This window comes from Cucumis sativus, chromosome 3 (assembly GCF_000004075.3).
Source record: "Cucumis sativus cultivar 9930 chromosome 3, Cucumber_9930_V3, whole genome shotgun sequence".
Taxonomy (NCBI): Eukaryota; Viridiplantae; Streptophyta; class Magnoliopsida; order Cucurbitales; family Cucurbitaceae; genus Cucumis; species Cucumis sativus.
This window is the reverse complement of record NC_026657.2, coordinates 31,770,766-31,783,247: the sequence shown is the minus strand read 5'-3', so window position 1 is coordinate 31,783,247 and position 12,482 is coordinate 31,770,766. Positions and strand designations below refer to the sequence as shown.

Below are 12,482 nucleotides of genomic sequence, written 5' to 3'. Positions count from 1 at the left end.
TACACAAACATGTTTTGTGGATAGAGCACTACCAAGAAGCAGAAGGAGGGGACTTGTCTTCAAAAGTCCTAAGGTTTCTTTCCTGCTAGCTTGTGTTGCTAAAAGCCAATCAGCAAAGGGGAAATTCAAACTTTTATAAAATTACAATCATAATTCTCCATCTAGAATCAGAGAAGAATTTGGGCAGTCCCTTGTTCTTATATGTAATCTTAAGGCATTCTTCATGTAGTTCCTTCTTGATGCAATTCAATAGCTACTTGCATGAGCAGACGTCCTACGTTGGATGTAAGAACCTTTTTTGGGCAAAAATGAGAAACCACCTTATGGCAATTCATTGATTACCATTAACCAAATTACCAGTTACTCTTGCTTATTTCAGTACAAATCCTAAAAACTAATGGGGGAAGTGTTTGTTTTCTATAAACATCAAGAAGGGCAGGGATTGCCTTCAATAAACTACTACACTACAAATATCACATTACTGCTGTGAAGTTTTCATTGTTATCAGCAAAGTTATACAAAATTCTCAACAATATTCCTTGTTAGTTGAAAGTCACACAACCGTAATAGCGTTATTATTTGCATATTATACTGCGAAACAGAGACTCTGCAATTTACATACATTGGTAGGTGTCTCCACAAAAGCAAAAATAAATTAGACATTCTAAATGACTAAATCTACAGCCAAATATGACTTTCCAAAATTTCCATGAGGAAAAAAAAAAGAATAGGAAAAGAGAAGATGATTCCTTGCTTGAAATTATGCGACCTGTGAAATCACTGAGTGCTTGCTTACTAAGTTCGGGATGTGTGATTGTCTTCAATTCTTCGAGTGAGAAGTGAAACTCCATAATGGGAAGCACTTGAGGTGGCATAGTAGGATGTTACAGTGAGTTGAGTAAATCTTGGAAGAGCAAAACCTGCAGATTGTATGTCAACAGACAATTATATTCACCTTCAGCAACACTAAGACCTATGGTTAGTGGATGCTGATATGCAAATTAATTTTGAATAATGAATATCTAAAATTAACCCCTTTTTTTACCATTTTTTTATCTGCTTTTTAATATTAGGTTTATAATTGATGTGTTTCTTTCTTTCGTTATATACTTGTCCGAAATAGTTTTTAACTCTGTGCCAAATTTTAAAATTTAAAAAGCCGTTATTAACAGCTTGTTTTATTCCGAATTTTTTTAATAAAATCAAATGTGTGATATCAAGAGATTTGAAAGAGATACTAAAGGAACAGTTGAGAAAGCATGCATAACTTTAGAAAATAGAAAACTAAAAAGAAATTGTTATAGAAAGGAGGCTCGATTATGCCATATCTTCAATCGTCATACTCTAACAGAGCACAGTGCCAAATCATACACACTGCCTAAGCAACTAGCAAGAATATCTAGATATTCCAGAAAAGGATATAGATCTCCCACTTCCTAAAAGGTGTTTATGCAGCATTGACAACCATACATAAAGATTTAATTATATACAAGGATAGCTGACAATAGTTCACAGAGATATTATATAATTTTTCTTTTTTCTTTTTCTTTTTTTTTTTTTGGAGAAAAGGAAATATAATTATTCATTGATAAAAATGAAAAGAGACTAATCCATAACATTCCAGGGGACAGATAAGTTGTGAAAAAATAGGAGATGAAAAACTATTGAGGTACAAAGTGGATAAAACACCAAAGGAAACACATAAAACCTAACAAACTAGCTCCAAAAACGAAACCAAAACTAGATAGCACATAAGCTGAAAACCAAAACCAAAACCAACAGAAGTCCAATAAGCAATCGAGGGAAATATAATTTTATAACAATAATAGTTATTATTATTTTATATGCATACATTGTGAAATAATTTAGAATGTGTATCCCAAAGCACCACATGTAGGGAGGCATTCAATTGAAGTTGAAAGTAGAATGCATCTATTACAAAAGAGAAGTTCTAGGAAAATGCTTTCTAGCATACATTGGAGGAGGATGAGAGGTTTGTCACTGACAAAAAAAAGGGAAGCCCTAAGAGCCCTTGGAATATTGCAAAGTTAAAAGGGCTTGATGTAATCTTATTATTCATGGTTAAAGCTTAGCAATGGAAAGATGAAAATTTTTTGTGAGGATGCTTGTTTGGATTCGCCACTTATTTTCACAAGGAAATAGAAACTTTTTGTTAAATATTCCAAGGTGATATTGTGAAAAAATTACATGAGAACATAAAAGGCTTAGCTAGACTCTGAACCATTTACAATTAAATTTCCATATCTCTATGACTTGGTGGAGTCAAGACTGGTTTTTTATCTTTGGGATGAGCATTAGTAGAGTTGGAACGTTGTTGCTAGAAGATTTCGCTTTTATCCTTGGACAGCTTATCTACCCGGCTTTAACATTTCAGAAACATAAAAAAAAATATATAGGAGATTTTGTGTTTGTCCCTTTTAGGGAGAAGGGATTTTTCTTTTTAAAGTTATTTGAGGGTTCGGACAGAGTAGAGTCAGTAGAATTTTTAGGAGTAGAGGTCGGCGGACAAGTTGAAAGAAAGAGATTGGGTTTCATATTGGTTGGACCTCGGTGGTAAGGTCTTTTGAAATTACCAGCGAGGCTTTATTCTTAAGGATTTTAATCATTTTTTGTAGTTCTTTGAACCTCTTTGAGGCTCTTTTTGTTGGCTTTTCTTTTCCTTATGACCTTGTATATTCATTCGTTTTCTCAATGAAACCCTAGCTTCTATACAAAGTAAATAATACATTCACATTCTTATAGAAATATGTATCCCCAATTTGTCTAGTTCCTACTTTTTCGGAAACTGACCATCATGTACACAAACATTTTATGTTTTATCCACGTCTTGAGAAAGCTTCTTAGTCCTCAACTAAGAAAAGGATCCTGGACTCCTTTTGCCACAGACCAAGGGATGCAAGAACTCAATAGAACCAAACAAACAAACAAAATTCTAACTTCCGACAGAATGCAAGCATGAAACAACCTCAAAAGCTTTTACAGTAAACCCACCCTACTGGGTGAAAGAAGTCCAAGCCTAAATAAATCCAAGAAACTTTAAGGCTCTATAGAGAAGCCGACGGCCAGTGTACGAGAGTATCACAAAATCTGTTGGAGAATGGCAGCAGAGAAAAGTGCAGAGAAAAGTGCAGCTCAAATCTTCAAGTTTTCCATCTAAGGTACACATCACAACAAGGAAAAAAGGACAAGCAAGAGTTCCTTAATGCATGATAGCATGGGTATTCACACTCTCGTACTGAGCTCCAAAAGGAAGAGATACTTTTCTTGAGAAACTACAGTGCCAAAATTCTTTGTACAACTCCATGAAGAGGGAGCTAAATAAAAGACACTTGACACCTTTGAGCAGAAAGTCAATCAGCAAGCTCTGACGCAAGGAGAAGAGAAGGAAATCCATTCCAGAAAAGCATTATGAAGCCAAGGTCCAATAATATTAGAGTGATGGAATCCCAAGATTCTCTTCTAGCTTTCAAGTGGAGATGCATGTTGTTATTTTACTTTCTTTTTAAAAAAATTTAAGAAGTTCACTGCTATAACAACTTAGACACTAGCATTCAGTAATAGAAAATGAGATAAATAACAAGACTTTTATAGAAGATATGTGAGCCAGGATAAAAATGGAGGAATGTAGCTCTTTCCCACTTTAATTCGAAGGATTTATCGATCTTTCCTATTAATTTGCTAATCGCTCACTGAAAAATTTTTTGGTAATCTTTCCATGTTTGTACACAGGTTTTAGTTCTAATCCTTCCCTTCATCTGTATATGTATTTCAATACAGTAATCCAAATTATGTTATAAAATAAATACAAAAACCACATACCAACATAACATCAACCTTTTTTTAAAACAGAGAACAAGCAAAAACTATTTCCTAGCATACCTCCAAATGTAGCTCCAGCACTTGAGCACAATAATAGGGCGGGCACCTGTCAACAAAGAGATAAGTGTGGAAGTCACATAAATGGTAGATGGAACAATACTCAGAAGAATCAAGTAAGCAACTCCATTGACATTTGCAACAATACTAAATGGATTGCATAATTTAATATCAGCACAAAACAAAGAAAGATCACAATTAAAGCATACCCCAATTACAAAAGGAAGCCACTTTGGTCCCTTCACATGACTTTGGAGGTGTGGGATCCCTGTAATCAGAGAAAATGATGAGTAATTGTGTAAACTAAAAGAAATATTATTGAAAGTTTAATAGGATTACCCGTATTATAGGCATGAACTGCACTCAGTAACCCACCAAGGCCGGATCCTGCCTGTTTTACAAGGCAATATAAGAATGATTAAGGGACATGGAAACCAAAATAATTATGACAAAAACATCCGAACGTTAAATTTTGAAAGGTAATAAATTGTAAAAAGAAGAACCTCACAGCTCAAGGAATAAACCGAAGAAGAATTCCTCAGAATCATACATTACTTGCAATTTCAAGGAACTCCTCATTGGGATAAACTCGAAAGTAAAAGTAAAAAAATCATGAAACTACTTTGGAGTTTGAAACTGAGCCCCCGTTTTGTAACTATTTGATTTTTGGGTTTTGAAAATTAAGCTGGTTTTCTTACAACTTCCTTTCCATTGTTTTCATTTTTCGCATTTAAACATTTAAATTCTTAGCCTACCAACAACTAAAACAACTCTTTTTTTTAGTTTTCAAAACTTGTCATGGTTTTGAAAACACTTCTAAGAAGTAGATAACAACCGCATAAGCTTAACTTTCAAAAAATCAAAAATAAAAAACCAAAGGGTTATCAAATAGTACCAAATAAAACAGATTGAATTAGCGAACAAATAAAGATTTTTCCAAAAGAAAACCACGAACTTCATTCCTACAATTTTTTACGTCCCTTGAAAACCATGAATTGAGTTAGATAGAATACTCCAATTGCTAATAGCAAGAACTGAATTGAATTAAACTCCTAAATCATCGATCAACAAACGTTCATGAACTACTCAAGACCGAACCAATTAAACAAACACAACATAGAGTTCAATTATAACTCTACACGATCAAAAAACCTAGAAGCACCCATTAAATTATGTGTTCTCAAAGCAAATAAAATCGAAGATCGGAACGATGGCAACTCACCACAGCAGTAACACCGTGGAGAACAGGATTGATGGCCCATTCACTTTTATCCTGAATCAAAACACAGTAAAACTCAAACATGAATCCCAAAACTAAAAAACTTAAGTAGTAGAAGGTGCTTAATAGAAGAAGAAGAAGAGACAAATACAGGGTCGGGTTTAAGAAGAGAAAAACAGCGAGGGCAACGAGGCGATCCGAGCCCTGGATTCATAGTGGGTTCATGGTAGAGATTGCCTCTTCTTAGCTTCTGTTCGTAAACTTCTCTAGTACCCATGTCTAGACTGAAGCTCGCACTGAAGATCTTTGTTCGGCAACGAATTCGCGGGTTCCGTCTTCAGTTTGCAGTTCTGACGAGAAACGGGAAATTGAGTTAAACCCAACGACGACGAAGATCCGGGGGTATAATTGACCATTCATTTTCAAAGGGTTTTTAACCTAAAAAAAAGATTTAATCACAAATTTTGATCCATTGACCTCAGAAAAATATTTGTTTTTCAAAGAATTTGTTTTTATTTTTCTAAAATAAATTACTTTTTATTTTAGTTTCTATTTCTGAAAAAATTAATCATAGAGTATACTTTTTACATTTTTAGAAAAGTTCTCATATTCTTAATCAAAATTTTTAAACAAAAATAAATTTTTAAAAAAACACAATCTTACCTAAATTTGAGTTGGATAAAATAAATAAATTTACGAATAAAAGTAGTATTTATAAACTTAATTTTTAAAAACCAAATCGATACTCTTCATTTTTAATCTTATAGATCTTCAAAAGTTATTTAAGATTTTTCGAGTCTACTGCCATTTTTAATTCAAATCTTAACTTTATATTATTAAAAGTTTGTTATAAACTATCGGAATCCTCCAAGTCTCCCTTGCTTCAAATTTGTATAAAAGTTTGTTATAAACTATTGGAATCCCTCCAAGTCTCCTTGTTTGTTTTTTTTAGTGTGAATTACTCAAGAGAGGTTTAAAAAATATATGATTTTTAAATTTTGAAGAGCTTAACTCAATTGCAATATGTGGATTGAAGATCAATAAATTCTGTGTTCTAAGTCTTCGATCCAATTTGTATTTAAAAAAAAATGTTTCTAAATTTATCATTTCAATTCATCGTTAATGTATTAATGTATTGCTCTTAATAAATAATTGAGTAAAAGACTCAGAATTTGAAACATACAGCATCCTACCTATGTATAATTTACATCTAAATCTACTAAATTGGTTAATATACAATGGAAGAAGGATAAATAAATTATTTCTTTGATGCCTTTCATAATTATGAAAATTAAAACATAAAATTGTTTTTAAATGTTACCATGGAGTAGCTGGAAAAAGTAGCATTTTATTTATTATTTCAAAAAATTGATAAAAACGCATATCCTAATTTTAATTCACGTCTCGTGTTTGTTTACTTCTTGAATTTCAAAAGGAGCTATGTGATATATTATTAAATCTTCATCAACATCACAATATTTTTATCATATTTTAATCACCCAACTTCCAAACTTCATATTAGGTAGAAACCAAGGCACACCATACATCACTAATTAGTCTGCACCGACATTTTCTTTCAAACTCTCATATGCAAAATCGCAAATGTCCAATCACATTTTTTAACCACTTGATTGAGTTTTTTCGAAGCTAAATATTACAATGACAAAACTCCAATGAATACACTTGAAAATCAAAAAACCCTTCACTATTTCTAGCCAATTTTATCATATCAAATGTTTGATCTTTGGAATATGAGACATACAAAGGCCGTTCCATCATTTTGAAACTAGCCAACATATTCAAAAGAGAGTCAATAACTCGAGCCGATCATAATTATAGATTGAAAATTCCCAAATTTTTGTGCTACTAACTTAAATGGAGAAATCACATCATCATTTAAAAATCACATAACTTACAGGACAATCAATTTTCTACATGCCAATGGCCTGAATGGTTATGAATTTTGTGATATTACAGTCACCACCACATGTGTCGGCAATTTATGGCAAATAAAACTACAAGAACTAGTTAGAATTCAAATCTCTATCTCAATAACGAAAATGTTATTAAATTTGACACAAAAATAAAATAACACTTTCAAAAGGGTAGGTTTTAAAATTCCAAATTATTTGATAGTTGATTACGAAATGAACCTTATTTATAAAACATAAATAAAACAATTAAAAATTCCACATACATATTAAGGTTCTCTCAAATATAATCAATCAAGAACATCTGTTCCATACAATTATAAATGGTGTAACATATTACAATTGGATAAAATCTACAACAATGAACTTTTATAATGGTCAAAGGATGTTCGAGAGTTACCAACCTTAATACTCCACTTTTTCACTAAAAATCATTAGTTTACTATCATATACTCAAGCGAACTCCTCGTAGTTTTATTCACCGATAACAATATTTGGGAACATAAACCAAACAATAAGCAACCAAAACACAATTGATTGACATATCAAATAAATTTCAGTGATAAACATTCTGTCATTAGTAATATCAAAAAAGTAAGAATGTTTGAAACTCAAATTAGTTTTAAAAACTCTTTTTGTTATCAAAATTGGATGGTGATTAAGAATAGAAAGATTAGTTAGTTTAAGAAATATGGGTTCAATGGAAATAATCGAAACAAGAACATCTTTGAATAAACTAAAACTACAGGGTGACGAAAACTAGAAACTAAGAAACAATTCAATTCTATAAGTTCTGTTTCCAAAATTTAGAAGCATAATCTGAGAAAATTGTACCATTAGAGCAGTTGCAAAGATCAAACAAAAATAAGACTCACAAAACAAGGCAAAAGTTCAAAGAGATGAAAATTCTAATAGCCACCTTTGAGATCATTAACCACATCGTATGGAATGGGAGTCACAGTCTCCATCAGAGCTCCTTCAACCATGAACCCTGGTTTGGGGCCTTCCGGTTGCCTCTTGGTGCAGATGACTGCGCCTTTGGCCTTGGCTTCAGCCTTCAGCTCATCATTCTTCACCTTCCTCAAGCGAAATTCCTCCGTGCATCGAGAAGGCTGCACGTGCTCCACTCTCACATGAATTCTTTTCTTAATAATTCTGTTCCCGACCTACAAAAAATTCATTCCCAAAATCACAAGTTTAATACTAAAAAAAAAAAAAGCAGATTCCAGAACCCATCAAACTAGAACATACATTAAGATTCACAAGTTTAATAAGAAAAACAGAGTCCGAAAACTAATTAAGATTCTATCAAAACCAAACACAATCTATTACCCTAAATCACCAGATTCATATACATTCTAAAAACTATAACAGATTTTAAAAAAGAATCCCGAACCTGTTTGTTGATCTCGACACCGATGGCGCGCTTTGTGACATTCCATACCTGACCTGTGCGACCATGGTAAAATTTATGAGGCATACCCTTGTGGACGGCGCCGTTCACCTTGATATCCACATAATCACCGATTTTGTACGTCCTCAAGTAGGTAGTCAAAGCAATGTAACCCTTCTTCCTGAAAGGCCTGGCGAAGAGGTCTCTGGTACGTGATCGAAGTCCATGGCCGGCCGGCATGATTGGAGCAGGAACTTTCTCTCACACTCTCTCACAAAATGAAGAAACCCTAATTCGAGGGCTAGGTTTTTTATTGGCTTCTTTAATGGGCCGGATAAATTAAACTGGGCCCAGATAGAAAGCACAAAATGTAATCTGTTAGCAAATTTACGAATAGTCATATAACTATATTTTTAAAAAATCATAAATATAGTGACTAATATTTGATTACTATCATTTCGAATTAACATATTATGTTATATTTTTAAAAATTATATTATTATAAACTTAATTATTTTAAATCTAATGGCTACATTTATAACTATTTTTGTAGTTTTTCCTCAGAAAATAAAAATGGTCAAAAAAATTATTATCATGGTGTAGAGTTTAATTTTAATTTAATTGAAACACAATACTGTGTTTTGAATATATTTTTAAGTATTTGATACAAAAATTAAGTCATTTTAAAAAAAAAATTGATGTTTCGATAATTTTCCAAATAGTTTTTAGGTTCTAGATCTATAATTTAACTATTGTTAGACAAGTTCAAGTACTCACTAAATTTGGAAGGTTAAATTTTATCATTGGATTGTCATTCTTACCTTCATTTAAATTCTCTGACAATTCACTCAAAGGTGAGTATTTAGCTATTTTTTCTTAATTAATAATTAAAAAAAATTATTAAATAAGAATAAATATCTCATAAACCTTCTTTTTGAATTAGCGAAGAAATAAAGATTTTTCCAAAAGAAAACCACGAACTTCATTCCTACAATTTTTTACGTCCCTTGAAAACCATGAATTGAGTTAGATAGAATACTCCAATTGCTAATAGCAAGAACTGAATTGAATTAAACTCTTAAATCATCGATCAACAAACGTTCATGAACTACTCAAGACGAACCAATTAAACAAACACAACATAGAGTTCAATTATAACTCTACCGATCAAAAAACCTAGAAGCACCATTAAATTATGTGTTCTCAAAGCAAATAAAATCGAAGATCGGAACGATGGCAACTCACCACAGCAGTAACACCGTGGAGAACAGGATTGATGGCCCATTCACTTTTATCCTGAATCAAAACACAGTAAAACTCAAACATGAATCCCAAAACTAAAAAACTTAAGTAGTAGAAGGTGCTTAATAGAAGAAGAAGAAGAGACAAATACAGGGTCGGGTTTAAGAAGAGAAAAACAGCGAGGGCAACGAGGCGATCCGAGCCTGGATTCATAGTGGGTTCATGGTAGAGATTGCCTCTTCTTAGCTTCTGTTCGTAAACTTCTCTAGTACCCATGTCTAGACTGAAGCTCGCACTGAAGATCTTTGTTCGGCAACGAATTCGCGGGTTCCGTCTTCAGTTTGCAGTTCTGACGAGAAACGGGAAATTGAGTTAAACCCAACGACGACGAAGATCCGGGGGTATAATTGACCATTCATTTTCAAAGGGTTTTTAACCTAAAAAAAAGATTTAATCACAAATTTTGATCATTGACCTCAGAAAAATATTTGTTTTTCAAATAATTTGTTTTTATTTTCTAAAATAAATTACTTTTTATTTTAGTTTCTATTTCTGAAAAAATTAATCATAGAGTATACTTTTTACATTTTTAGAAAAGTTCTCATATTCTTAATCAAAATTTTAAACAAAAATAAATTTTTAAAAAAACACAATCTTACCTAAATTTGAGTTGGATAAAATAAATAAATTTACGAATAAAGTAGTATTTATAAACTTAATTTTTAAAAACCAAATCGATACTCTTCATTTTTAATCTTATAGATCTTCAAAAGTTATTTAAGATTTTTCGAGTCTACTGCCCATTTTTAATTCAAATCTTAACTTTATATTATTAAAAGTTTGTTATAAACTATCGGAATCCTCCAAGTCTCCCTTGCTTCAAATTTGTATAAAAGTTTGTTATAAACTATTGGAATCCTCCAAGTCTCCTTGGTTTTTTTAGTGTGAATTACTCAAGAGAGGTTTAAAAAATATATGATTTTTTAAATTTTGAAGAGCTTAACTCAATTGCAATATGTGGATTGAAGATCAAGAAATTTTGTGTTCTAGATCTTAGATCCAATTTGTATTATAAAATTGTTTCTAAATTTATCATTTCAATTCATCGTTAATGTATTAATGCATTGCTCTTAATAAATAATTGAGTAAAGACTAAGTATTTGAACATAGAGCATCCTACCTACGTATAATTTACATCTAAATCTACCAAATTGGTTAATATACAATGGAAGAAGGATAATAAATTATTTGTTTGATGCCTTTCATAATTATGAAAATTAAAACATAAAATTGTTTTTAAATGTTACCAATGGAGTAGCTGGAAAAAGTAGCATTTTATTTATTATTTCAAAAAATTGATAAAAACGCATTGTTCGCACGAGATTTCCAGAGAAATTTAATTCGTGGACTTAAACTTAGGTTGATGTTGTATTTTTGTTGATTTGATGCGATGCGGTTCAATCTCTAGAATTTGATCCTCTGATTCTCTCTCAACTGTATGTCTACGCTTGATTTGGAGGAAGCGGAGCACGTGATGTTCTTGAAGTTTGTTGAACGTCTACGCTTGATTTGGAGAAGCGGAGCACGTTCTTGAAGTTTGTTGAACGTCTACGCTTGATTTGGAGAAGCGGAGCACGTGATGTTCTTGAAGTTTGTTGAATCTACGCTTGATTTGAGAAGCGGAGCACGTGATGTTCTTGAAGTTTGTTGAACGTCTACGCTTGATTTGGAGAAGCGGAGCACGTGATGTTCTTGAAGTTTGTTGAACGTCTACGCTTGATTTGGAGAAGCGGAGCACGTGATGTTCTTCAAGTTGGTTGAATGCTTACGCTTGATTTGAGGAAGCGGAGCACGTGATGTTCTTGAAGTTGGAGTCTTGGAAGAAAGTTTGTATCTTCAAAACAGCTTCAATCTTCGAGGGTGGTCAACTTCAGAAGTTAGGGAGTCTTCTAGCTTTTGGAAGAATTCTCTCTAGATCTTCTAGAGTCAAAATTTTCCAACCCCTGCAAATGAGGAGAATTCCTCTATTTATAGAGTTCACTGGTGGGCTTTATGGGTTTGAACTTGGTTGGTCCATGGACCAGACCCATGGGCTCAACCATATGGACTTAGGTTATATTTAGTCTTTGGGCTCAATTAAGCTTATTTTTTTTGGCTTAATTGAACTAAAATGATTAACTTAATCCAACGATTAATATGAAAACATGTGGCATTATTAGAATGACCAATTTATTTATTTTAACTCTTTAATTTGGGGCATGTGTCAATTTTAATTAGTCCCAAATTTAATTATTTGTACTTTTCATCATTAACTTAATAAATGATGTGGCAACTTGTGATTGGTCTCAAAATTTCTTATTCAACAAATGCCCCTTTTCGAGATTTATGCACGTATATGGGTGAATGAATCTCGGAAAAGATAAATTTGAAGTCAAAGTACGAGCCTTTTTTTTTTTTTTTTTTTACTCAATTCAGCATATCAAATTAATCAAACTATGAATTTAGTACGTGAGTTTGATTTAAATTTAAAATAAGGGTTGGAATATGGCCAAACCTTAAAAAAAATTCAAAGTTTTATTTCCCACTTAATTTTATTTGAGGGGAAAAAAAATTAATATGATGATTTTTTTTTTTTAAAGTAAAATTTGGAATATAACCAAAATTTTAATTTTGAAATAAGGATAAGGTTTCTACCGTACCTTAATTTATCTTGGGGATGCATAAGAATTTGGAATGACCAATTTTAATTTGAGATAAAAAAATCAGGTCCTCAATCTTAGGTAAAGTTGGATTTATGGCT

The 12,482-nt window shown here is 32.2% G+C and overlaps 2 protein-coding genes across 2 annotated transcripts; both read right to left on the bottom strand.

Annotated features, from left to right (window-relative positions):
• Positions 1-454: 454 nt before the first annotated feature.
• On the bottom strand, positions 455-5,506 carry LOC101220824. The gene is made up of 6 exons (XM_011653774.2): positions 5,268-5,506; positions 5,120-5,170; positions 4,237-4,288; positions 4,107-4,165; positions 3,901-3,946; positions 455-920 (listed from the first exon to the last, which is right to left on the bottom strand). Exons 1-6 carry the CDS (start codon positions 5,391-5,393, stop codon positions 796-798), a joined length of 459 nt encoding a protein of 152 aa, XP_011652076.1. The 5' UTR covers positions 5,394-5,506; the 3' UTR covers positions 455-795.
• Positions 5,507-7,754: 2,248 nt separating this feature from the next.
• LOC116402937 (60S ribosomal protein L21-1) lies at positions 7,755-8,754 on the bottom strand. Its single transcript, XM_031883443.1, has 2 exons — positions 8,444-8,754; positions 7,755-8,213 (listed from the first exon to the last, which is right to left on the bottom strand). Exons 1-2 carry the CDS (start codon positions 8,678-8,680, stop codon positions 7,956-7,958), a joined length of 495 nt encoding a protein of 164 aa, XP_031739303.1. The 5' UTR covers positions 8,681-8,754; the 3' UTR covers positions 7,755-7,955.
• Between the last annotated feature and the right edge of the window lie 3,728 nt (positions 8,755-12,482).

What these genes read in the sequence shown, in the direction of transcription:
- LOC101220824 (XM_011653774.2), bottom strand. Translation starts at nt 5,393, where the DNA reads ATGGGTACTAGAGAAGTTTACGAACAGAAGCTAAGAAGAGGCAATCTC. An exon ending in TCCACGGTGTTACTGCTGTG is followed by an intron (nt 4,289 to 5,119) that starts GTGAGTTGCCAT and finishes CTTGTAAAACAG; the next exon opens with GCAGGATCCGGCCTTGGTGG. An exon ending in GGCTTCCTTTTGTAATTGGG is followed by an intron (nt 3,947 to 4,106) that starts GTATGCTTTAAT and finishes CTTTGTTGACAG; the next exon opens with GTGCCCGCCCTATTATTGTG.
- LOC116402937 (XM_031883443.1), bottom strand. Translation starts at nt 8,680, where the DNA reads ATGCCGGCCGGCCATGGACTTCGATCACGTACCAGAGACCTCTTCGCC. An exon ending in GTGTCGAGATCAACAAACAG is followed by an intron (nt 8,214 to 8,443) that starts GTTCGGGATTCT and finishes AATTTTTTGTAG; the next exon opens with GTCGGGAACAGAATTATTAA.